The 27,544-nt window shown below is 42.6% G+C and overlaps 1 protein-coding gene across 4 annotated transcripts in view; it reads right to left on the reverse strand.

Moving 5' to 3' along the window:
* LOC140477183 (collagen triple helix repeat-containing protein 1-like) overlaps positions 1–23,120 on the reverse strand; it is a 36,036-nt gene extending 12,916 nt beyond the window's left edge. Inside the window, exons 1-2 of one of the 4 annotated variants that reach the window (XM_072570622.1) lie at positions 22,972–23,120; positions 11,669–11,893 (exon numbers count right to left, since the gene is read on the reverse strand). In XM_072570622.1, the coding sequence (XP_072426723.1) occupies positions 11,669–11,893; positions 22,972–23,112 (366 nt within the window). In that variant the 5' untranslated portion in view covers positions 23,113–23,120. Of the gene's footprint in view, positions 1–11,668; positions 11,894–21,934; positions 22,198–22,246; positions 22,558–22,971 lie in introns of those variants that run through there. The other 3 variants (XM_072570623.1, XM_072570625.1, XM_072570626.1) reach the window with 3 other exon arrangements.
* Positions 23,121–27,544: the final 4,424 nt, after the last annotated feature.

Here is a 27,544-nt window from a genome sequence, read left to right on the forward strand (position 1 = left end):
GGCTGTGTACTTTGATGACTGTTCAATTAAAGGTTTGGAATTTCTGTTAGAACATGTCTGAAAATACTCTGGAGTGTCTGTGGACGTGTTCGCTGAGCTTTGCGTTAGGCTGAGAACACTGCTCCATACTCACAAAGAAGTCAGCAGATTAAGTGATGTGGTCAAGCAATCGCTGTAACAAGTATGGTGACTCTGCAGCATGATAGCAGGGCAGACATTGCCAAGACAGCAATTACTTCTGCCAAGTTGGAGCAGATCATTCCATACTTCTTTGTCTTGACAGTGTGGCTTGCTCTTCATGCCCAAGTTGAGGGTACTCTGGGAATTGAGGAGGGCCATAAGGCAATGCCCCAATCTTTAACGTACTCCTCGATGCTGGTCCTATGTGCAGCAAGTCCCATGACGTGCAGAACCAACAGCTTAGGAAATGCAAACATCCTGGTCTCTTGCTGCAGTTAGCCTTGACTTCTCTTGCAAGAGGGAAGACAGATGTTAATGGTTGTGTAGCACTGCACTTGGCTGGAGTGTATGCCTTCTATAGCTGTAGCTTTTGGAAGCTTGGAGAGTAGTGTGCACAGCTGACATGATCAACAATTATGTATGTGTGCATGTGTTTGACTATATATATATCACTGCATGTGTGTGTATGTATATGACTATGTGTTTGTCAGTGTGTATTTGCATTTGTATGAGTCTGTGTGCAGGCATGTGCATGACTAAGTGTGTATGTATGTCTCTGGCTGCTTGTGTGTGCATGTTTGCATGTGTGTTTGGCGTGCGCGCGTGGGGGTTTAGATGTAGTAAAGATATCATGGTTGGGGGTATGTTTGCCGAGCTGGGAAGTTGATTTGCAGACATTTCCTCACCAGTCTAGGTGACATCTTCAGTGCTTTGGAGCCTCCTGCAAAGCGCTGCTGTAGTGTGTCTTCTGGTTTCTGCTGCTTCCGGTTGCTGGTTCCAGTTGTTCTTTGTAGTGGTCGGTATGTTGGCTTTAGGTCAATGTACTTGTTGGTGGAGTCCGTGGCTGAGTGCCATGCCTTTAGAAATTCTTCGGCTGTCTTATGTTTAGCTTGTCCAATGATCGTTGTGTTGTCCCAGTCAAATTTGTTCTCTGTGTGTATAGCTACTAGGACAGCTGGTCATGGTGTTTAGTGGCTAGCTACTCCTCTAGCTACATTAGAGGAGAGTCCTGAGTGCCAGTTGAATTGAGGGATGGGTGACAGATGCTGTTGTGGTGAGCAGAAAAATATCACACAAAGATAAATTCACAGGAGTTGACCATAAGTATGAGATTTTTAGATCCTTAGTGAAATATTTGTTTGGTAGTGAATACTGCTGAAAAAAATTATTTTTCAAAGCTTTTAGTCTCAGTGATCATGACAACATTCATACTGTACTATTTTTCAGTTTACTTTGATATTTCTTGCAAGATGAAAAGCTTCAACAAAATGTATCTTTTGCATCATTGGCTCTTGTGAAAATGCTACCCGACTTAGGAATTGACATTCTTCGTCATGTGATCCTATTAACTTCTGAAGGTGGTTCCTGAGAGTATCCTGACTCCCTCAGAACCAGGGCGTGTCTCTTCATGTCCACCTATACTACTAATACCTTCAGTGTTGCATCCATCACTACAGAAGCCTCAGACTGTACTGGTATACAGTTCCTAAAAATATCTGTCAGTACTTTTTTTTAAAATTCAGCTTCCCTTTAAGAGACAGTATGCCCTTAAGAAAGAACGGACTGTCAATACTGTGTGATGATCAAACAATGCTGCTGAGGCCACCTACTGTGTGCAGAACATGTCAGCACTGTGAAGGAGAGAGAGCTGGGGAGCACACCAGTTAACATAATAATCATTCAGGAGAGGTGGGTTTATGAATTCTGTATTAGCCACTCAATCTGAGCAGACATAGGCGATTGTACATAACAAATTCCAAATTCAAAAATTATGGCCAACAAATTTCTTACCACCATTCATTACTATGTAATATATGGACTAAATTTTAACATAGGGAGGTGATAGCCTAATGGTATTATCACTGGACTGTTAACCCAGATAATGACCAAGAAACCTGGGTTCAAATCCCACCATGGCAGATGGTGGAACTTGAATTCAATAATAAAAAAACCTGGAATTAAGAGTCTAATGATGAGCTTGAGTGCATTTGTGGGCGGCACAGTGGTTAGCACTACTGCCTCACAGCTCCAGACACCCGGGTTCAATTCCCACCTCAGGCGACTGACTGTGTGGAGGTTGCACATTCTCCCCATGGGTTTCCTCCGGGTGCTCTGGTTTCCTCCCACAATCCAAAAATGTGCAGGTTAGGTGAATTGGCCATGCTAAATTGCCCATAGTGTTAGGGGCAGGAGTAAATGTGTCTGGGTGGGTTGCGCTTTGGCGGGTCGGTGTGGACTTGTTGGGGTGAAGGGCCTGTTTCCACACTGTAAGTAATTTAAAAAAAACAGATCTTATTGTAATTGGTTAGTTAGTTGGGGACAGAGGGATGGAAAGCAAATTAGAAAGGTTGTTCTTAGGAAAGTAGGTTTTGCCCGGGCTCTTTAACTAGCTACAGTATTAGCATCACTCTTTCAGGTTTCCAGAGCCAACCCTAGAGTAAATTTGTCAAAGGGCGTTTCTTCAGTTAAAGGAACCCTGGCAGTCCCTAAGTGGGTGAATTCTACTTTGCTTCCTGAGACATTGGCAACAAGAGAGAGAAGGGACTTTTGGGAACACTGTCATTGGCTCTCTCATTCTTCCCTAAAGTTCTAGGAAATTTAGTGAAGTGCTGTTTCTCGCAAATAGGTGGAAACAGTTGCCCTCTTAAAATCAAGCAGACGTGGATGGAGGCGGACAAGGAAGTCAGCAGCAGGAATATCGTCCCTCAAACCCAGAGACAGGGGCACCACAGGAGGTTCAATGACCAATGAGGTAGGAAATACGATTGGCAGGTGCCAAACCTCACTGACTTCCCAGAAAAACACACCTTGCAGCTGCACTCATTCCTCTCTCTCTCTCCAGGCATTCACTGTTCCCATCTGAACAGTGTCCTCACTCTTATTGATAGCTCACAACCATTACTCAACATACTCCATCTTCTCCCTACAAGTCATTTCTAATGCTCATTAGTCCCTGCTTTCTCTCTGCGTGGGTGAAGAGAATACAGAACTGCAGAAAGAGACAGAGATTTGTTGGTTGAGGGTTGTTGGGGTGGGAAAAGAAGGTAAGATAACCCTCCAGTGACAGCATTTTTAGTACCCACTGACAACGCATGTCCAAACGGCCCATTTTCTTCAGGCTACAGATGCCAACAATAACCTGCTGTTAGAAATTGAACCTCATGAGGCACTGGTATTCACACAAGTTGAGAAAGAGAAGTTTCTGGGCTATTGACTGTGTGAGGGCTATTGAACCCTTTGACCTGGGTCTTCTTGTCCTGCACAGCGTCAGTAACTGAGGATTTGGCAACTGGCATTGCAGCAGAGCTTCCTACTGTTGACCCTGGTGCTTGTTCTGTCTGTGTAGCTGCTCCTCTTGCTCTTCTTCAGAGATCCAGGTTACAGCTTCATGAGCTACTCTCGTGTTTCAGTGAATGCTGACAGCAGTCAAGATCCAAATCCACAGTTCGTGAAACTATTTTTCCAATCAGCTTGTTCAGTGATGTAATTAAATACCTCTCGAGCAGGCCAGTCTTGAACCCAGGCCTCTAGATACTCCTACTGTGCCTCATGAGGTGTTTTCAAGAAATTGGAAATCATCTTGAATGATTGAAATCAGGGCTGCAGCACAAGTGCTGTGAGCACAGCTTTTCATATTGGCAAGGAAGCAGTAAAAGCATTTCACTGCTTAAAGGTTTCCCCACTTGCCACACTCATTGAACACTGTTTCTCCACTGTGCTCTTGCCTCGAGTGAGTTACACAGGTTGGGAAACATGAAATGGCTGTCAAAGCCAGAATCTTGGGTTGAACTCACAATTAGGTACCAATTTCAAATACTAGACTTACTTGCCAAGCTTCACAAGGATTTCTCACTCACTTACAAAATTCCTGATTAAACCCAGAAGTGGACAGGATTGTGTCAGGTTGCAAATCTGTGCCATATCTTTGGTTTGAGGATCAGAGAGCATTGAATCTACTGCACCTCAGCAGTTACCATTCTGTCAGATGTTTTTTTCATTCAACCTATGCTACATTTAGTTTTTTAAGGTGGCATAATGTTAGCAACAAAAAGCATCTCTCCACCAATTTGTAACAGGATAAGTACTCACCAGTATTATTTTGACCAAGTTTCTGTGAAAGCATAGCTACAGTTTTGACCAGATGTATATTAAACAATATTCTTCTTGACACATCAAAGGAATTGAGGAATAAAACTTGAAGGAAATCCTTCCCCTCATTCATATAACTAAGCTAATTTTCACAGCCCAAAGGCGTAAAATGGCACAATATTCTTCGATCTCACTTTGATAAGTCTAAACACTTTATTGAAGGCTGTCAAAATAGCTGTAAATTTAACAGCCTTCTTCTTAGATTCATAGCATGGTCCAGCACAGCTTGTTTCCTGTTTGTCTATTTCCTGGTTTTCTTCTCATAACTCTGCTAAAATATCCTTTTCAAGTATATATCTTCCTTGTTGATAGTTGCTTTGGAATTTGCAAGAATTTGGAATGTGGCATTGCATTCCAGATTATAACATCTCACTGAATGAAGAAAATTCCTATCATCTCCTGTCTGGCTCTTCTGTCAATTATTTTTCATCTGTGTCCTCATTAGTGACTTTTGCACTTGTGAAAACAGTTCATTCATATCTACTTCACCAAAGCCCATCATAATTTTGAACACTTCTATTAAATCTCCCCTTAAACTTTTCTGACCATATGACAGAAGCCCTTTGTTGCTAGCATAATTCTACTAAGTCTCTTTGCATCTCCTGCAAGGCCTTAAGATAGCACTATTCTTTAAATGTGGAGTGTGGAAATGGACTCGGCTGAACCAGTGGACTATAAAAGTGTGATAGCACATTTATTACATTCTTATGCAGTGCCTCTGTTTATGAAGTACATAGTCTGATGTGCTTTCTCAACATCCTTCCAGTTTCAAAGCTTGGTGCTGGTGTTTGTTTAAAAATTAATGATAGGAAGAAGTACAGCATAATTAGTAAGTTACAAAAATCAGAAATATCTCAAGTGCAGCCTTTTAAAATTTAAAAGGAAGGGAAGGAGAAGCTAATTGATGCAGAACTTTAAGGGGAGCAATGTGTTTGTACTGCATGAGCAGAGAATGCTGTTCAATTGACATGTAGAGTATGATTGGTCGAGCTGTAACCGTAGAGAATTCGCCAGTTAGTTGATGATTGGCAGTTAACATTTGGTTTAATTTTCTGTTTTAAATTTCAACAATGCGTGGCATTAATTAACTGGTGCATTCTCCATGGCAACCCTTCTTCCAATCAGCACTCTTCCCCCATACAGTAATAAGACATTGTTCATTGGTATTATTGTGAATCTCCAAATGACATTTGTCTTCTTTAAGCAATATTCAAACACTAGTCACAGAAAAGTGAATTAAACAGAAATAAAAGGTGAAATTATGAAAAAGGCAAATAAGAATAAAAAACAAATTTTGTGTTAAGAATAATAACCTACAACCTACAACCGAAGATGTAGAAGCATGAAATAAAGAATACTGAAGTTAAATAAATTCAGAGTGAAATTGGAATAGATAATATATTGAAATGAAATGAAAAAAAACTGAACAAAGGTAAAACCAAAGAGAGAAAATTGGTCACTTGTTTCTTTACACTGTCTTCGTGTTGCTACTCCTCAGGTTCACTACATACAAAGATTGTTCCCATTTATTTGCTTGGCCACATATTACAGGTCTCCTCCAGGCCAATGCAAGCAGCTAAAACACTGTCTGTAGACATGGGTGGTGTATTACCTGTGGCAACATGGCTCTCAATGAATGTCCGCTATACAAGTTAGTTGGGTTTCTGGATTACAGTCAGGTACCGTGTGGGAACAGGTCTTGTTGCCTAGTAATCTCTAAACAATTTTATTTTTAATTCATTCACAGGTTGTGCGTGTCACTAGCTAGGCCTGCATTATTAATTGCCCATCCCTAATTGCCTGAAGGACAGGTAAGGGTCAGAATCAACCACATTGCTGTAGGTCGGGAGTCACATGCAAGCCAGACCAGGTAAAGCCAATAGCTTCCTTCCCTAAAGGACAGCAGTGGATCATTTGAAGTATCAGAGAGGAATGCCATAAAATGAATGAATTACGACTTTCAAAACATTTAAGATCCTGAGGGGTCTCAAAAGGGTAAACATGGAGGGGATGTTACTAAGGGTTACAAAGATGTACAGCATGGAAATAGACCCTTCACTCCAACTTGTCTATGCCATCCAGATATCCTAAATTAATCTAGTCCCATTTGTCAGAATTTGGCCCATCCCTAAAACCTTCCCACTCATATACTGATTCAAATGCCTTTTCAATATTGTCATTGTATCTGACTCCATCACTTCCTCTGCCAGTTCATTCCGTACAGCCTCTGCGTGAAAACGTTGCCCTTTAGGTCCCTTTTAAGTCTTTCCCCTGTCACCTTAAACCTATGCCCTCTAGTTTTAAATGCCCCTATTCTGGGGAAAATACCTTAATTTTCACCCTATCCGCAAGATTTTAGAAACCTCTGTTGCTCCAGGGAAAATAGTCCCAGATTATTCAGCCTCTTCCTATAGCTCAAACCCTCCAATCCTGGCAATATCCTTGTACATCTTTTCTGAGTCATTTCAAGTTTAACAACATCTTTCCTATGCCAGGAGACCAAAAATAAATGGCGTACTCTAAATGTGTCCTAACCAATGTTTTGTACAGCCGTAACATAATGTCCCAACTCCCATAAAGGCAAGCGTACCAAATGCCTTTTTCACTATCCTGTATACCTTGAAGACTGGAATCGAACCAAGGGGTTCAGGGGGTTTATAAATTGATTAACCGATTCTCAGGACTGGTATCCAATAAGTAGCTGTGATGTTTGTATTTGTATTTGAGTTTGAGATGACAGATGCCAGAGAGTGAGTTACAGGCTGCCAAGTGATTGAGAAATTTGAGTGTGTCAGAGTGTGTATGTATGTGTATGCGTCTCTCTCTGAGGGTTTGTCTGTATTTATTACATGTAGGTGATGTGTGTGTGTGTGTGTGTGTGTATGTGCGTGAGAAAGAGTGAGAAAGAGAAAAGAGCGAGAGAGACTGTGTGTTGGGGGTGGGGGGGGTCACGTCATGGAGTAAAATCTACTTGCCCACATGGATCAGTGTATGGATACAACACTGTACATTGCAGAGTGACCTGTTTTCATCCATGTGTCTATGTGTGAGGGACATGTGTTCCTTCATGTCTTTGTTTGAGACACTGTGAGTGATACTGTACATTTGTGTTTTACTTTGTGCATGTGTGTGAATTTACATTATTAGGTGCACTGCATGTGTGAGACACTGTACATCAGGGTGTGTTTGCATGTGTGAGACACAGTGTACGCGCGCGTGTGTGTGAAAGATAATGCACATCAAAGAGTGTTTGTGTCTGAGAAAGACTGTGTGAGAGACACTGTACATTAGCATGAGAGAGAGACAGGGTGCAAAGTGTGCGAGAGAAAGACAGCATACAGCAGGGTGCATGTGAGAGAGACAGTACACATCAGAGTGCGTGTGTGAGAGATAATGTACATTAGAGTGTTTGTGAGAGATGCAGTGTACATCAGTGTGAGGGACAGTGTACATCTTGTGTGTGTGTGTGTGTGTGTGTGTGTGTGTGTGTGTGTGTGTGTGTGTGTGTGTGTGTGTGTGATTGAGTGAGAGATATTGTATTATCTTTATTAATTCACTCACCAGCTCACTATATTCATTAATACCAGGTTCACACATTCATAACCCTTTACTAACCTGTTATTTATGATAACATAGTTTCATTCATTCACTCAAAACTGCAGTTTTGCAGCATATTTTACTATCATAGGATAGAGTAAATTAAAACAACCCCTTCCACCTTTACTGCTTTATCACCCTTTGCTACAAGCAGTGTTTAGGCTGAGCTACCTCTGAATAGGTGTTAAGACCGTAAACAACACCATCCCCATTAAGTCTCCATGAAACCTTCTCATATTAATCAGCCCTTACCAACCATCGTGTGGACCTGAATAAATTACAGAACATCAAAAGTTTCCCCAATTAGTAACTGGCATATTATCCCTTTCAGAAACTGACAAAACAGTGCTCCCATGAAATTGCAGGAAAGAATTAAACTTTCACCGGCAAATAGTAAACAATTCTCACAACCCAGCTGTGGTGATCAGTTTAATATCCTTTATTCTTTAGATAACACATTTAGATCACTGAGGCTTAGTATTTTTACTAACATTTACTAAATTAAAAGACTAAAGGGCTAACAACTCCTAATTACACCAGCACATGGGACAGACACTCTTAAACCCATCAGAAGTAGCAGCCAGCATTTAGCACATACAGTCATAGAGTCAGAGATGTACAGCATGGAAACAGACCGTTCAGTCCAACTTGTCCATGTCGACTAGATATCCTAACCTAATCGAGTTGAATTTTCCAGCAATTGGCCCATATCCCTCTAAACCCTTCCTATTCATACACCCATTCAGATGCCTTTTAAATGCTGCAATTGTACCAGCCTCCACAACTTGCTCTGGCAGCTCATTCCATACATGCACCACTCTCTGTGTGAAAAGGTTGTCCCTTAGGTCCCTTTTATATCTTTCCCCTCTCCCCTTAAACCTATGCACTCTAGCTCTGGATTCCCCCACTCCAGGGAAAATACTTGGTCTATTTATCCTATCCATGCCCCTCATGATTTTACAAATCTCAATAAGTCAGCCCTCAGCCTCTGGCACTCCAGGGAAAACAGACCCAGCCTATTCTACCTCTCCCTAGAGCTCAAATACTCCAACCCTGGCAACAGTCCTTGTAAATCTTTTCTGAACGTTTACAAGTTTCACGACCTCTTTCCGATAGAAAGGAGACTAAAACTGTACACAATATTCCAAAAGTGGCCTAACCAATGTCCTGTTCAGCCACAACATGACCTCCCAACTCCTGTACTCATCACTCTGATCAATAAAGGAAAGCATACTAAATGCCTTCTTCACTATCCTATCTATCTACGATTCCACTTTCAAGGAGCTATGCACCTGCACTCCAAGGTCTCTTTGTTCAGCAACACTCCCTAGGACCTTACCATTAAGTGTAGAAGTCCTGCTAAGATTTGCTTTCCCAAAATGCAGCACCGCCCATTTATCTAAATTAACCTCCATATGCCACTCCTCAGCCCATTGGCCCATCTGATCATGATCCTGTTGTACTTTGAGGTAACCTTCTTCATTGTCCAGCATACCACCAATTTTGGTGTCACCTGCAAACTTACTCACTGTACCTCCAATGTTCACATCCAAGTGATTTATATGAATGATGAAAAGTAGGGGACCCAGCATCGATCCTTGAGGCACTCCACTGTTCACAGGCCTCCAGTCTGAAAAGCAACCTTCCACCACCACCCTCTGTCTTCTACCTTCAAGCTGGTTTTGTATCCAAATGGCTAGTTTTCCCTGTATTCCATGAGATCTAACCATGCTAACCAGTCTTCTATGGGGAACCTTGTTGAACGCCCTACTGAAGGCCATTTAGATTATGTCTACCGCTCTGCCCTCATCAATCCTCTTTGTTACTTCTTCAAAAAACTCAATCAAGTTTGTGAGACATGATTTCCCATACACAAATTCATGGTGACTATCCCTAATCAGTCCTTGCCTTTCCAATACATGTACATCCTGTCCCTCAGGATACCTTCGAACAACTTCTCCTGTCTCCCATGACAAAAGCCCTTCAAACCTTTGTGTACTATAGACAGAACAATGTAACACCATAGTAATGGAATTTTAATATATGCACGAAGTGTGTATAAAGGTGTTCTTGTAAGAACTGTATTTCTGGATTCTACTGCCACCTCAAACTTGTGCTGTGATTGCTGAGTAGAAGAGCCTACTTTTACCACTCACTGATTCCAGTTGTTATTTGAACATGATCCCACAGTGTGTGTGAAAAAGTGAAAAAGAGTGGGAGAACATATCAGAGTGTGTGTGAGACAGTTTACATAAGCGTGTGTCTGTCTGTGACCATGTACATCAGAGTCTGTGTGTGTGTGAGGAAGTGTACAGAGAGTGCGTGTCTATGAGAGGGAGTGTACATCAAAGTGTGTGTTAGTGTCTCAGAAACAGTGTACATAAGAGTGTATGAGAGAGAGAGAGAGAGTTTACATCAGAGTGAGTGTGTGAAAGCCACAGTGTACATCTGTGTGTGTGTAACAGAGAGAGACATTGTGTATCAGAGTGTGTGAGCGAGCGAGAGAGAGAGAGAGAGAGACAGTGTACATCAGTGTGTCTGGGTGACAGTGTACATCAGAGTATATGTGTGAGAGATACAGAGTGTATGTGTGTCTATGAGAGACACAGTATACATCAGATAGAGTGTTTGAGAGAGAGAGAGAGACAGTTTACATCAGAGTGAGTGTGTAAGAGCCACAGTGTACATCAGAGTGTGTGTGTGAGAGAGAGAGAAAAAAGTGTACATCAGAATGTATGTAGGACAGTGTACATCAGGTTGCGTGTCTGTGTGTGAGAGAGACAATGTACATCAGCGTGCATGAGAACAACAGTGTACATCAGAGTAAATGTGTGTGAAGGAGAGAGAGACACTGTATATCAGAATGTGCGCGTGTATACTTAATTGAGAATGTAGAACTAAGGATCAATCTGTAAAAGTAATTAAAACTGCTTTCTCTCAAGTCCCCAATTCTTTGGAATTTACTTCCTGGAAAAGTTATGGAGACACAGACTTTGAACATTTTTTAAAGGCAGAAGTGGTTAGATTTTTGGCAAGCAAAAGGTTAAAAGGTTAGTCGTAGTAAGGTGGACTACAGATTGGAGGTTGCAATCACATTACACATTGCATGATTTCATTTAGTGGGGAAGGAGGCTCAAGGGTCCAGTGGCCTACTCTTGTGCCTTGTTTGTTTGTTAATACTGTCAGACTACCATGCATTGGCCTGCAGGATGCATTTTCCTGTGCTCACAATAAGACACACTAAACTCTCTTCAGATCAAGAAAATAGCAGAGTTGGAATGAGGTGCAGTACAAGCCTAAGTACAGTCCCTGATAGTATGCAGAATTGGAGAAGCCCACAATCTATTCTAAACCTTCAGGCTCACTCTGCTGACTTGTTTCCGTGAGGAGAGAATAAGGTGAAGTTGCCTTTGTTTGCACGCAGAGCCACAGTAACCTTCTAAATATAACAGTGAACTGTAAATTGCTGGATGTTGCTGTGTCTGTAGCAGCATGCTGCCTGACAATGCAGCCTATCTTGCCAGACAGATAACAAGAAAAACATGAGGAACTGCTGGAATGAGACATATTATTTCCCTTCTGGGGATGTAGAACGTGATTCTTTTTGGGTTTGGGAACTTGTGAAGACTCAAGATTTATGGTTTGTCTCTTCTTTGCCACAAATTGCTAGACTAACAAATTAATGTGGAATATTGTGAGCTAGTGACTCAGCGTTTCATCTAGTCTGTATAACCACACTTACTGCGATTTTGCCGAGATCTATGCCATAGTTGAGTGCTTTCCAGGCACATTGCTTGTAGTTGATTCTCCAGGGCTCCTCGAGGCGTTCTTGCATACACTCGCCTTTCTCTCCCTTAGCTCCATCTCGACCTGGGATCCCTGGGGTTCCTGGTATCCCATTTGTTCCAGGATTACCTTCCCGGCCAGGAATACCTGGTGAACCCCGCACACATACATCATTGTGCTGCTTTGAGGAGAGAGAACAAAAATAATCAGTTTTAGTCAGGCTTCTCTGGCCACATGGAAAACCTATTACAATAAGTGCAGCAAAAAAAATCATATTACTCCTATTGGGATTCATCACAAGTAACAGAGTTGGTTTAAAAGAGGGACAGAGACACAAACAAGTGAGATGTGGGCAGTGGGAAATGCAAGAAAGTGGATGGAGATAATTTTGTCTATGCTTGAGATTTGCAGTGGAAAATTCACAAGATGGCAACTTGACGGGGTGGTCATGTGACAAGAGGCTGAAGGGAAAGCTTGCAGGTGATAAACATAATGACTACACAACACAGTGATTTTTAATCCGAGAGTTTTTTTATTCATTCATGGGGTGAGGGCATCACTGGCTAGGCAGCATTTATTGCCCATTCCTAATTGCCCAGAAGGCAGTTAAGAATCAACCACGTTGCTGTGGGTCTGGAGTCACACATAAGCCAGACCAAATAAGGATGGCAGTTTCATTCTTTAAGGAACATTAGTGAATCAGATGGGATTTTCTGACAATCGATTCATTAGGTTAGATTAGATTCCCTACAGTGCAGAAACAAGCTATTCGGCCCAACCAGTCCACACTGACCCTTCGAAGAGTAACCCACCCCAACCCATTTCCTCTGGCTAATGCACCTAGCACTATGGGCAATTTAGCATGGCCAATTCACCTACCCTGCACATCTTTGGATTGTGGGAGGAAACTGGAGCACCCGAAGAAAGCCCACGCAGACATGGGGAGAATGTGCAAACTCCACACAGACAGTGGCCTGAGGCTGGAATCAAACCTGGGACCCTGGTGCTGTGAGGTAGCAGTTCTAACCACTGAGCCACTGTGCCGCCCGTGGTCATCATTAGATTCTTAATTCCAGATATTTTTATTGAATTCAAATTTCACCATCTTTCATGGCAGGATTTGGACTCAGGTCCTCGAATGTTATCTGTATCTCTAAATTCACAGTCCAGTTATGATTATACTATTGTCTCCCCTGAGTTGTAAGGAAGAAGAATTGAGAAAATTCAATGAGGAACTTCATGGGAGCAATGGATTATAAGATTTGTAAAGGAGAGGTAAGGAAAATGAAACAAGGTGAAGTGCTGAGAGCAAAAGTTGTCATAGAAGCAGATAGGGAAACAAAAGAGAGATTTGCAGTTATGGCCAGGTGACCTCAATGATTTGAGAGGGGGAGGTGGTTAGGCAACAAATCCTGTGAGCCAAGTTTTAACCAGAACAATGACATCAATGCAATTGTCTACATTAAAGTTGGGTAAGATGAAGGTTTTGTTTGATAGTCAATGGACCTGTTGAAGGTGGGAAGGGGTGTGGGTGATACTGGGTGATGAAGGACATAGTGCCAGGGCTCAAACTGGCAATGGTGGGTACAGCCATGAGACAAGAAGGATTGGTGAGGTTAGCTTACCATGTGCAAGTGGTGAGGGAACAAAAAAAAGAGGGAAAAGCATATCTGATTTCATTCTTGCCAATCTGCCAACTGCAGGTTCACTTATCCATGACTATATTGATAAGAGTGACAAGTGAATAGTCCTTGTGGCGACTCATTGAGAGTACCCTCCATCGTGTTTTGTGGTACTAACACCGTGCTAAATGGGACAGGCTTTGAGCAGATCTAGCAACTCAAAACTGGGCACCCATGATGAATTGTGGGCTGTCAACAGCAGCAGAATTGTACTCTAACACATTCTGCAGCCTCATGAACTAGCATATCCCCAACTCAACTATTAACAGGGGATCAACCCTAATTCAATGGAGAGTGCAGGAGGGCATGTCAGGAGTAGCACTATCAACCTGGTAAAGATATCATACAAGACTACTTGCTTGCTAAACAACATAAACAGCAATTGATCCTACATCCAATGGATCAGATCTAAGCTCCGCAGTCCTGCTACATTCAGTCTTAAATGGTAATGGACAATTAAACAACTCATTGTGGAGCCTCCTTATATCTGCATCCTTAATGATAAAAATGTCCACCACACAAGTGCAAAATATAAGGCTGAAGCTAGCAGATACCTGTCTTCAGCCACAAGCAAAGACAGAAATTGCTGGAAAAACTCAGAAGGTCTGGCAGCATCTGTGGAGAGAAAACATAGTTAATGTTTTGAGTCCAGTGAGGCTTCTGAAGATCTGAAGAAATGGTCTTTTCATAGAATCCCTCCAATGTGAAAACAGGCCATTTGACCCAACAAGTCCACACCAACTTCCAAAGAGCATCCAACGCAGACTCACCCCCCCTACTCACCTAACCTACACATTGCTAGACATTATGGGCAATTTATCGTGGCTAATCTACCTAATCTGTACATCTTTGGACTGTGGGACGAAACCAGTGCATCCAGAGGAAAACTACGCAGACACAGGGAAAATGTGCAAACACCACACAGACAGTAACCTGAGGCTGGAATTAAACCCAGGTACCTGGTGTTGAGAGGCAGTAGTGCTAACCAGTGAGCCACCATGACCTACCCATTCAGTCAATTCAATTCACTCCATGTTAGCAAGAAAAGATTGGAGGTGCGGGATACTCCAAAGGCTATTGGCTCTGACAACATTCCAGTAAGAGTACTGAAGATTTGTGTTCTAGAACTTGTTGCTTCCTTACACAAACTGTTCCATTACAGATACAACACTGGCATTTACCCAACAATGTAAAATATTGCCCAGACGTGTCCTGTACACATAAGGCAGGACAAATCCAACACAACCAATTACTACCCTGTCACTCTATTTTTGCTCATCAGTAAAGTGACAGAAGATGTCAATACGGCTATCAAGCAGCACCTGCTCAGTGATGCCCAGTTTGGGTTCCACCAGAACTCAGCTCTTGACATCATTACAGCCTTTGCTCAAACATGGATAAAACAGCTGGATTCCAGAGATGAGGTGAAAGTGACAGCCCATGACAAGGTTGCATTTGACTGAGTGTGGCAACAAGGAGCCCTACCAAATCTGCAATCAATGGGTATGAGTGGTAAACTCTGTGCTGATTGGAGTCATTCCTGGCACATTGGAAGATGGTTGTGGTTATTGGAGGTCAGTCATCTCAGCTTCAGGACATATCTGCAGGCATTCCTCAGGGTAGTGTCCTAGGCCCATCTTCAGCTGCTTCATCAATGGCTTTGCCTCCACCACAAGGTCAGTTGAAAGGGATGTTCGCTGATGATTGCACAATGTTCAGCACCAAGGCAACACCTCAGATACTGAAGCAGTCGATGTTCAAATGCAACAAGATCTGGACATTATACAGGCTTGGACTGACAAGTGGCAAGTAACGTTCGCTTCACACAAATGCCGGACAATGACCATCTCCGATAAGAGACAACCTAATCACTGTCTCTGGACATTCCATGGAGTTGCTATCACTGAATCCCCTGCTATCAATATCCTTGGAGTTACCACTGACCAGAAACTCAACCAGACTTGCCACATAAACACAGTGGCTACAAGAGCAGCTCAGAATTAGAAATACAGTGGCATGTAATCCACCATCTACAAGGCAAAAGTCAGGATTGTGATGGAATACTTTACACTTGCCTGGATTAGTGCAGTTCCAAAGGAATAAAGACTCTTCACACTATCCAGGACAAAGCAGTTGCTAAATTCGCACCGCATCAACAAGCAACCACTCCCTCCACCACTGATGTTCTGTTGCAGCAATGGCAATATCTACAAGATGTACTGCAGAAATTCACTAAAGATCCTTATACAGCACATTCTGGATTCACAATCACTTCTATCGAGAAGATGCACTGCAGATACATGGAAACACCACCACCCGCAAGTTCCCCTCCAAACCCATGCCAATATAACTTCAACATATTTTCTTTGTACCACCATTGGATCAAAATCCTGGAATTCCCTCCCTACTGGCATTATGGGGGCAATCTACAACATGTGGACTGCACTGATTCAAGAAGGCAGCTCACCACCACTTTCTGAAGGATAACTAGGAATGGGCCAATAGATACTGGCCCAGCCTGTGATGCTCACATCCCACAAATTAATAAGAAGAAAACTTCCATATGGACTTCAGGAAGGGAAGGTTTGAGAGAGAGAAGATGGGGAACTGGTGGTGGCCTATAGGGAGCTAGTGAAAGGTTTGACGGGGTTTTGCAGAATGCAACTTAACTGAATGACAGATAGGGAGAGAAAGAGTGACTGAGTGACCTAGAGACGTAGTTAGGAATGGACTCTAGTCTAAAATGAGTATTTGAATGCCCACAGAGGTATTCAAGTTAAATATACAAGTTAAGGCAAAGATTAGAGAAGAAATCTTCGAGTATTAACCACAGGACAGAGATGAGAAGGCATGAAGGATTCAAAGAGAGTCAAGGAGGAGGGACGTGTGTCTACCAAGAATCAACAGTAATTTATCTTGGAGTATATGTTCTTAGGCCTCTACTCAGGGCTCTGTCCTTGGGCCTCTCCTGTTTGTAATTTTTATTAATGACTTGGATGAGGGGATTGAAGGATGGGTCAGCAAGTTTGCAGACGACACAAAGGTTGGAGGTGTCGTTGACAGTATAGAGGGCTGTTGTAGGCCGCAGCGGGACATTGACAGGATGCAGAGATGGGCTGAGAGATGGCAGATGGAGTTCAACCTGGATAAATGTGAGGTGATGCATTTTGGAAGATCGAATTTGAAAGCTGAGTACAGGATTAAGGATAGGAACTGTGTGGAGGAACTGAGGGATCTTGGTGTGCAGGTACATAGATCCCTTAAAATTGCCAGGACAGGGTTGTTAAGAAAGCATATGGTGCTTTGGCTTTCATTGACAGGGGGATTGAGTTTAAGAGTCATGAGATCTTGTTGCAGCTCTATAAAACTTTGGTTAGACCACACTTGGAATACTGCATCCAGTTCTGGTTGCCCTATTATAGGAAAGATGTGGATGCTTTGGAGAGGGTTCAGAGGAGGTTTACCAGGATGCTGTCTGGAATGGAGGGCTTATCTTATGAAGAGAGGTTGACTGATCTAGGACTTTTTTCATTTGAGAAAAGGAGGAGGACTGGGCACCTATTTGAGGTATACAAGCTAATGAGAGGCATAAATAGAGTCGATAGCCAGAGACTATTTCCCAGGGCAGAAATGGCTAACATGAGGGGTCATAGTTTTAAGCTGGTTGGAGGAAAGTATAGAAGCGATATCAGAGGCGGTTCTTTACACAGAGAATTGTGAGAGCATGGAATGCGTTGCCAGCAGCAGTTGTGGAAGCAAGATCATTGGGGACATTTAAGAAACTGCTGGACATGCATATGGTCACAGAAATTTGAGGGTGCATACATGAGGATCAATGGTCGGCACAATATCGTGGGCTGAAGGGCCTGTTCTGTGCTGTACTGTTCTATGTTCTACATTCTATATCTGTCTGTGGCGAGCAGCAGCTGAGTAGAGATGTGATTTTTTTTCGTATTTGTTCAGTAAACCCTTGAGCACAATGAGAATGCAAATGGAATTTCTGTGACCATATGCATGTCCAGCAGTCTCTTAAATGTCCCCAATGACCCTGCTTCCACAACTGCTGCTGGCAACGCACTCCATGCTCTCACAATTCTCTGTGTAAAGAACCCGCCTCTGATATCCCTTCTATACTTTCCTCCAACCAGCTTAAAACTATGACCCCTCGTGTTAGCCATTTCTGCCCTGGAAATAGTCTCTGGCTATCGACTCCATTTATGCCTCTCATTAGCTTGTATACCTCAATTAGGTCCTCAGTCGTCCTCCTTTTCTCAAATGAAAAACGTCCGAGATCAGTCAACCTCTCTTCATAAGATAAGCCCTCTATTCCAGGCAGCATCCTGGTAAACCTGAGTGATTAAATGCTTGTTGATGTTGTGGTTCTGTTAGCCGAGCTGGGAATTTGTGTTGCAGACGTTTCGTCCCCTGTCTAGGTGACATCCTCAGTGCTTGGGAGCCTCCTGTGAAGCGCTTCTGTGATCTTTCCTCCGACATTTATAGTAATTTGAATCTGCCACTTCCGGTTGCCAGTTCCAGCTGTCTGTTGCAGTGGTCGGTATATTGGATCCAGGTCAATGTGCTTATTGATTGAATCTGTGGATAAGTGCCATGCCTCTAAGAATTCCCTGGCTGTTCTCTGTTTGGCTTGTCCTATAATAGTAGTGTTGTCCCAGTCGAACTCATGTTGCTTGTCATCTGAGTGTGTGACTACTAAGGATAGCTGGTCATGTCGTTATGTGGCTAGTTGGTGTTCATGGATGCGGATCGTTAGCTGTCTTCCTGTTTGTCCTATATAGTGTTTTGTGCAGTCCTTGCATGGGATTTTGTACACTACATTAGCAAAACCAATGCTGGGTATCGGGTCCTTCATCCTGGTGAGTTGTTGTCTGAGAGTGGCTGTTGGTTTGTGTGCTGTTATGAGTCCTAGTGGTCGCAGTAGTCTGGCTGTCAGTTCAGAAATGCTCGTGATGTATGGTAGTGTGGCTAGTCCTTTGGGTTGTGGCATGTCCTCATTCTGTTGTCTTTCCCTTAGGCATCTGTTGATGAAATTACAGGGGTATCCCTTTTTGGCGAATATATTGTATAGGTGTTCTTCTTCCACTTTTTTGCAGTTCTGGTGTACTGCAGTGTGTTGTGGCCCTTTGGAACAGTCTGTTCTCTGTACCATCACATCTAGGAATGGGAGTTGGTTGTCCTTTTCTTCCTCTCTAATGAATCGGATTCCTGTGAGCGTGGTGTTGATGACCCGGTGTGTGTTCTCTATTTCTGTGTTTTTAATGATTACAAAGGTGTCATCCACATATCTGACCCAGAGTTTGGGTTGAATTTGCGGTAAGACTGTTTGTTCTAATCTTTGCATTACCGCTTCTGCTATGAGTCCAGAGATGGGTGAGCCCATGGGTGTGCCTTGATTTGTTCATATATTTGGTTGTTGAATGTGAAATGTGTTGTGAAGCACAGGTCCAGTAGTTTGAGTATGCCGTCTTTGTTAATAGGTTCCCCGTCTTGTTGTCTGTTCTGTATGTCCAGCAGGTTGGCTATTGTTTCTCTGGCTAGGGTTTTGTCGATAGAGGTGAACATAACATAATTAAATTAACTTATCTGAAATAAATGTAAGACATGTTCCTAATATGAACAAAAACATTTCACCAGCTACTGACTATACATCTCATACTCCTTTATCTCTAGGTTCTTCCACTGAAAACCACTTTCGTTAAGTAAAGAAATTATTTCCTATTCACTCATCTGATCCTCAGAGATGGTCATCTGCACTTGCTGTTGACATCATTATATCAGAAATTCTGAGAATCCTCCACTACTTGTACATACCTCAGGGCTTTGCAATGTCTGTTGACTGTGTCTCACTGCCCTTACTTTGAAACACAGTCGACTCCTCCCCCAGTACTTTGCACTTTATACACAGAACATTGAACAGTACAGCGCAGACCAGGGCCTTCAGCCCATGATGTTGTGCCGACCATTGATCCTCATGTATGCACCCTCAAATTTCTGTGACCACATGTATGTCCAGCAGACTCTTAAATGTCCCCAATGACCTTGCTTCCACAACTGCTGCTGGCAATGCATTCCATGCTCTCACAACTCTCTGTGTAAAGAACCCGCCTCTGACATCCCCTCTATACTTTCCTCCAACCAGCTTAAAACAATGACCCCTCGTGTTAGCCATTTCTGCCCTGGGAAATAGTCTCTGGCTATCGACTCTATCTATACCTCTCATTATCTTGTATACCTCAATTTGGTCCCCTCTCCTCCTCCTTTTCTCCAATGAAAAAGTACGAGCTCGGTCAACCTCTCTTCATATGATAAGCCCTCCAGTCCAGGCAGCATCCTGGTAAACCTCCTCTGAACCCTCTCCAAAGCATCCACATCTTTCCTATAACAGGGCAACCAGAACTGGACGCAGTATTCCAAGTGTGGTCTAATCAAAGTTTTATAGAGCTGCAACAAGATCTCATGACTCTTAAACTCAATTATGTCTGATAGAAATGATTAAGCTCTATCTGCTCGAGCAATAACTGAGAAATAATTTCCCCATGCTTCAAAGGAAACCATTTGGGACTATTTCCTTGAATTTTCAATGGCACAGTTTTGATCAGTTGATTCCAATCTAATATAGTATCGCAAAAATGTAAAGGCTCATCAGAAATTTAAGTTTATAACTTTGCCAAGATATACAAATATTTTGTTACAGCTTATGTAATGCTGAAGTTAGGTTAATGCTGTTTTCTGCTCCTACAACATTCAAGCCAGAAACAAAATGCTTTCATAGAGAAGCATATAGATTATTACATTTTATTACCACAGCACTAATTCTAACTCTATATAAACAATCCAAATTAAAAACCGAAAGAACCGTGTGGATGCTGTAAATCAGAAAGAAAAATGGAAGTTGCTGGAAAAACTCAGCAGACCTGTCAGCATCTGTGCAGAGAAATCAAAGTTAACATTTTGATTAAAGGTGACCCTTTTGAGCTAGTTACCATCAGTTCTGAGGAAGGGTCACCGGACCCAAAACGTTAACTCTGATTTCTTTTCATAGATGCTGCCAGACCTGGTGAGCTTTTCCAGCAACTTCTGTTTTTGAATACAAATTAAATATATTTCCCAATGTTAGTGATAATCTCCTAGTCATTCCAAAGGAGTACTTCTAATATAACTAGGGTTGCCAACTCTTATAAGACGTATGCCTGGAGGCATCATCACATGACATGCACCCCTTACTCCTCCAGTAATTGGTCAGCCAACACACCCATCTTTGCAGTTTAGAAAAGAAGCAGACCATTCAGCCCAATAGGCCTGCCCTGACATTCAGCATGATCATGGCTGATCACACACTTCAATAATGCCTTTTACCCACTCCCATCCTCATAATCTTGGTGAAGCAATGGCTTCTCAATTGGAAAGCAAAAATAACAAGACCTCTCCCATTTTCAAAATTCTTAACTTTACAATGTCTCACTGACAAAGAAATGTTCAAAGAAAATTACAAAAACAAAAAAAAACCACAATCTGTTTCAATGTGTCTGTGTTTTGTCTCTGGGATCTTCAATTCCTCATGACTCAGGCCAATCTTGGAAAGTTGACAACACATTAACTGAATATTCATCACTATTAGTGACTTCAGTTACTGAAGCAGGCCATGCCCAAATTCAGCAAGATCTGGACAACACCCAGACTTGGTTTGACAAATAACAAGTAATATTCACACCATACAAATGCAAGACAATGACCATTTCCACTAAAACAGAATCTAATCATCACACTTTGACATTTAATGGCATTACCATTGCTGGATTTCCCAATATTAACATCTTGTGGGTTACCATTGACTAGAAACTGAACTAGACTAGCCATACTATAGCTAGAAGAGCAGGTCAAAGGCTCAGAAATCTGAATAGCTCACCTCCTGACCCCCAAAACCTGTCCACATTTCCCTGGCACAAGACTGGAATGTGATGCAATACTTCCTCCAATTACACTCATGAAGTTGAACCATCAGGGCAAAGCAACCCATCTGATTGGCATAACAATCATTCATCACCAATGTTCAGTAGCTACAGTTAGTATCTACGAGGTGCACTGCAAAAATTCATAAAAGGTTCCTAAATTGGAAACCAATTTCTACTACTATTTAGAATGATAAAGGCAGCAGATATATGGGAGTTCCACCAAGTTCCCCTCCTAGCTGCTCACTATCCTGACTTGGAAATATATTACCATTCCTTTCGTGTCCCTGCTCAAAATCATGGTTCTCCTTTCCTAAGGGCATCATCGATCTACCTACAGCACTTGCATTGCAACGGCTCAAGAAAACAGCTCACCGCCACTTTCTCAAACCATCCAGGGATGGGCAAAAATGCTGGCTCAGCTGGCCACACCACAGGACCGAATAATAATAGTAAAACATTACATTCCACCATGTAAAATTAACGGGCAGTTTCATATTTAATAAGATTCGAAGAAGAAAATATATTTGCAAAAATAACAGTCTAAATTAAATATAATGTAGCTTCGCCTACTTGTTTCATAATCTTTAGTGCCAGCTCCAAGCGAAATAAAGTCCCCTATATTTTACAAAACATCCCACTGATTGCCAAAGTTGCATTCTCCTTTACCGTTCATTCCCTTCTCTTTCCAGGCAATGGGATGGCACACATTTAGATGTGTTTTGCGCACTTACAGTGTTCGACAGGGGCGTAGGAGTTATGCACGCAGCCTTATCGCAACAAGTGGCTATTTTCCCCTCTCCAGACTTAGCCTTCCCAGTTCCCTAAAAGTACAGGTCTTTTGTTTTCGAAGAAGAAGAAAATGGACTTAAAGATGACTGTTACCCGGTCCACGAACTCCTCTTCGCGTTGACGAGCACCGCGTTTCCTGCCTGATTCTGCGCCCAGTAAAGGCAGGATGAGCCAGGCGAGGAACAGCAGCCGAAATAGCGAGCCCATATCTGACAGTGGGAACTTGAAAACCGAGCCCAGAACTCACAGCCTCTCACCACCCGTCTGCTCCAAACCAGGAATCATCAACAATCTGCAGGGATTTCAGGAATGCCCCAGACTAAACACTGACTCGCTTGCCCTGTGTTTGTGTGTGTGCGCGCCCAGCCCCACTTCAATTAGGGGACTTCGGAATGCTCCAAACTACAAATTCAATCTTTGTCTGAAACATTTAGTTGACGAAATGAAAATAAAGACGTAGCTGGAAAAACAAGTTTGTGGTTGGCAGGCACGTTAAAAACTCGTTCCGGGACAAAGAGGGATCTGTGCCTTATTCCGTTACAGTTACAGAGCGCAGGTTTCAAAAGCAGCAGTCTGAAACGTGGCGGTTTTAAACAGATTGCAACGCGTGAATGATAGGGACAAGCATTAAAAAAGTTAAAAAATATTGTTACCCAAAGCTGCTCTTCGAATTTCAATGCATCTTAGTGCAGTTTCCACTTGTGCTAAATAGCATTTTAACCACAAACTACGCCCCCCAATTCCTCTCCAGCCACCATTACAAAACATGCTTTATTATACAAAGACTGTAGTTGCTTTGCACAAGTGTGGCTCTTTACCCGACCCTTGGCGGCGGCTGCCCTGAATTTGAGTCTACAGTGGGCGCTGAATATCCGCTCAATCTGGCTTGAAGCGCAGCGAGCCCCAGTCCTCTCTTCCCCATTTCCTGAGGCGGAACTAAGGTTTGGCCACAGAACCATTACACGTCCTCATGATATTTCCTAATCAGCTTGTGCAGACAGTGTTACACGCTTCTTGAGCAGGTGGGACGTGAACTTCAGAAATAGGGACACTACACCAAAATTGCTCCAAGCAAATCAAACAATGGATTGTGGAGTAAATGCAATTTAGATGCAGTGGCTCACAAGGAAGATGTATCAGCCAGACAGAATTTTTGAATCTAAAATGAAAACAGTATATAAAACAATGGGATTATTCAGTGTTGCTCAGTTAAAATCCTAGAATTCCCTTCCCAACAGCACCGAGAGTGTACACGCTGACCTCCTCTCCACATGTTTGTAGCAATTCAATACCATCTTCAGGGCAACTAGGGATGGACAATACATGCTCGCTCGGCCAGCCACATTATAAGCAAATACATCTGTAAAAAGTCACTCTGACTGCTCTGTCTTTGCAAATCACCTCCCATTACCTTCCACACCACTTGAGTTTCTTAATATCCTTTTTAAACGCCACGAATGTTCTTCTTAAAAACATAATCTCATCATTTTGCCATTATTGGTTTGCCAAGTACTTTCAAACTGTGGTCACTGGCTCTCTCCCACTGGAAACTGTTTGTCCTTCGTTACTTTATAAGCACCCTGATTATGTCGCCCTCTAGCCTTTGCTATTCTCAAGAAAACAACACCAAATCTGTCCACATAACTGAAGTACATTCACTCTGCTAGACCATAAAACTATAAGAAATAGGAACTGGAATAGGCTATTCAGTTCCTTGAGCATGTCCAGCTATTCAATGGGATTATGGCTGATCCAACATTCCTCATATCTACTTCTCTGCATTTTCCCCATAACCTTAGACTTCCCACTGATCAAGAATCCATCTGTCTCAGTCGGAAATATTCACAAAGACTTTGCCAGCACAGCTCATAGGATCATAGATTATTGATGGAGTTGAAAAGACTCACAACCCTCTGACAGAAAAAAAATCATTTGCTCAATCTTAAATTGGCGCCCCTCACTCTGAGTCAAACAGTGTGGTGCTGGAAAATCACAGCCGGTCAGGCAGCATCCGAGGAGCAAGAGAGTCAACTTTTCCAGCATAAGCTCTTCACCAGGAATGAGGGGGTGGCCTAAGGGGGCTGAGAGATAAATAGGAGGGTGTGGGGCTGAGGGGAAGTTAGCTAGGAAGGTGATAGATGAAGGTGGGGGAGAAGGTGATACATCAGAGAGGAGGGTTGAGTGGATAGGTGGGAAGGAAGACGGACAGGTAGGATAGTTCAAGAGGGTGGTGCTGAGTTGGAAGGTTGGATCTGCAATAAGGTGATGGGAGGGGAAATGAGGAAACTTGTGAAATCCACTTTGAACCCATGTGTTGGAGGGTCCCAAGGTGGAAGATGAGGCATTCTTCCTCCAGGTGTTGGGTGCTGAGCATTTGACGGTGGAGGAGCCCAGGACTTGCACATCCTTGGCGGAGTGGGAGGGGAGTTAAAATGTTCAGCCACAGGGTGGTAGGGTTGTTTAATGCGTGTGTCCCAAAGATGGTCTCTGAGATGTTCTGCAAGTTGGCATCCTGTCTCCCCAATGTAGAGGAGACCATATCAAGAGCAATGGACACAGTAGATGGTCTGTGTGTTAGTACAGGTAAATCTTTGTCGGTTTTGGAAGGACCCTTTGCGGCACTGGAGGGAGGTGAGTAGGGGAGGTGGGGATGCAGGTTTTGCACTTCTTGTGGTGGCAGAGAAGGTGCCTTGAGTGGAGGATGTGGGTTGGTGGGGATGGAAGACCTAATAAGGGAGTCGCGGAAGGAATGGTCTCTCTGGAACCCATGGGTGGGAAGGGAAATATATTCCTAGTGGTGCAGTCTGTTTTTGGGTGGCGGAAATGGCGAAGGATGATGCCAAATATCCAGTGATTGGTCGGGTGGAAGGTGAGGACTAGGGGAGTTCTGTCCTTGTTGCAATTGGAGGAATGGGGTTCAAGTGCGAAGGTGCAGAAAGTGGAGGAGATGCACTGAGGGCATCGTCGACCGCATTGTGTGTGTGTGTGTGTGGGGGGGTGGGGGGGAGGGGCGGATATTATGATCTTTGAAGAAGGAGGACATCTGGGTGTTCTATGGTGGAATTAGTCCTCCTGGGAGCTGAGGTGGCAGAGGAGGAGGAACTGGGAATAAGCGATAGCATTTTTACAGGAGGCAGAATGGGAGGAGGTGTAGTCCAGGTAGCTGTGGGAGTCAGTGGGTTTGAAATAGATGTCCGTGTTGAGTTGGTCACCGGAAATGGAGATGGAGAGGTCCAGGTGAACTTGAGGTCACTCTGAGTCATTGCACTCTGATCCTAGACTTTCCCATGAGGGGAAGCATCCTCTCAGCATTTAGTCTGTCAACCCTTGAAGAATCTTATACGTTTCAATGATTCTTCTGTACTCTAGTGAGTAGAATCCCAACCTGTTTAACCTTTGCTCATAAGACAATCCCTCCATACCAGAGATCAGCCTAGTGTATCTTCTCTGAACTACCTCCATTAAAATAATACATTTCGTTAAATAAGGGGACCAAAACTGCTCACCAGATGTGGTCTACCAACACCTTGTACAGTTGCAGTAAGAGTTCCCTGCTCTTATTCTTCAACCCCCTTGAAATAAGGGCCAATATTCTATTAGCCTTCCTCATTACCTGCTGTAATGTGTGCTGGTTTTCTGTTTCATGCACAAGTACCCCCAAGTTCCTTCGTGTTACAGCTTTCTGCAGTTTTTGTCTATTTAAATAATAATCTGTTCTTTTGTTCTCCCTTTCAAAATGAACAATTTCACATTTTCCCACATTACAATCCATTTGCCATCTTTTTGTCCATTTATATAACCTATCAATATATCTCTGTATACTGTTTGTATCCCTCTTGCAACTTGTCTTTCCTCCTATTTTTGAATCATCTGCAATTTTGGCTAAAGTACATCTGATTCCATCCTCCATGTCTTTAATATATATTGTAAACATTTGCACTCGCAGCACTGATCCCTGTGAAATCCCACTGGTTACTAGTTTCCAACCTGTAAAAGAATCCATGATGACCACTTTCTGTTTCCTGTTCATTAGCCAATTCTCTGTCCAGCTAGTATACTAATTCCAAAACCATAGTCTTCTATTTTATGATTTTATCTGCTGTGAAGTACCTTGTCAAATGCCTTCTGGAAATTCAAATGCAACATATCTACTCATTTCCCTCTACCCACTCTGGTTGAGACTTCCTTGAAAAACCCCAATAAAGATTAAATTAGATTACTTACAGTGTGGAAACAGGCCCTTTGGCCAAACAAATCCACACTGTCCCTCCAGAGAGCAACCCACCCAGACCCATTCCCCTACACCTAACATTATGGGCAATTTTAGCATAGCCAATTCACCTAACCTGCACATTTTTGGACTGTGGGAGGAAACCGGAGCACCCAGAGGAAACCCACTCAGACAAGAGTGTACAAACTCCACACAGACAGTTGCCTGAGGTGGGAATTGAACCCAGGTCTGTGGTGCTGTGAGGCAGCAGTGCTAACCACTGTGTCAGCGTGCTAAATTCTCTTGCATCTTCTCTAAAGCCTTGACATTTTTCTTAAGTTTTAGTTTCTGAAAGGTCCATCATGACAATCCTTCAGCTGAGGCTTAACTACTGATCATAACAGTTTAACACAATTCCCTTGATTATGAACTATATCCCTCTTTTCATAATGACATTTGTCAACTTGGATTGTCACATTTTGGTTGTTGCATGCAGCTAACCCCCACAGAGTGTTCTACTCCTGCATTCCTTTTATATTGTGCCATTAAGTTAATGTTGACCCTCCTTATTCTTCCTATCAAGATGAACCTTTGTTTTTAGTCTATCCATGTCCTCTTCCCTGTTTACTATGTTTGAGTTTAGTGTTATTTAGAAAGGTTGAAATTGTATTTTATAAACTCAAGTCTTTATGGCGGTCACCTCACTCCCATTAGAAATAATGCTGTTTATCACTTTATGGCCTACAGCTAGTTTCACATCTAGACTGCCTATGCTTCTGTGATATCATTGACTTTAGTTTTAATATTATCTCGGTACTTCATTCAAAACCCTTTTGCAACATCAATCATACTATCTGCATTACTTAAAGAAAAACTTACTCAAATTAGTCAAACATGATTTAATTTTAACAAATTTGTGCTGTCTTTCTTTTATAAACCCATATTTTACTAGGTGGGAATTCACAATCTTTTCAAATTTTATTTGAACACTCAAAGCCCCTATTTAATTGAATCATAGAATCTTACAGAACAGAGCCAATCAATCCTATTTCCCTTTTTTTTGCAAAGATGATTACACTTGCCTTTTTAACTGTGTCTCCAATGGCTTTTTGAAATTTACTACTGTGTTCATCATCCTTTCAACTGATACATTCAGATGATAGTAACATGTTGCATATAAA

Source organism: Chiloscyllium punctatum, chromosome 5 (genome assembly GCF_047496795.1).
Source record: "Chiloscyllium punctatum isolate Juve2018m chromosome 5, sChiPun1.3, whole genome shotgun sequence".
NCBI lineage: Eukaryota > Metazoa > Chordata > Chondrichthyes > Orectolobiformes > Hemiscylliidae > Chiloscyllium > Chiloscyllium punctatum.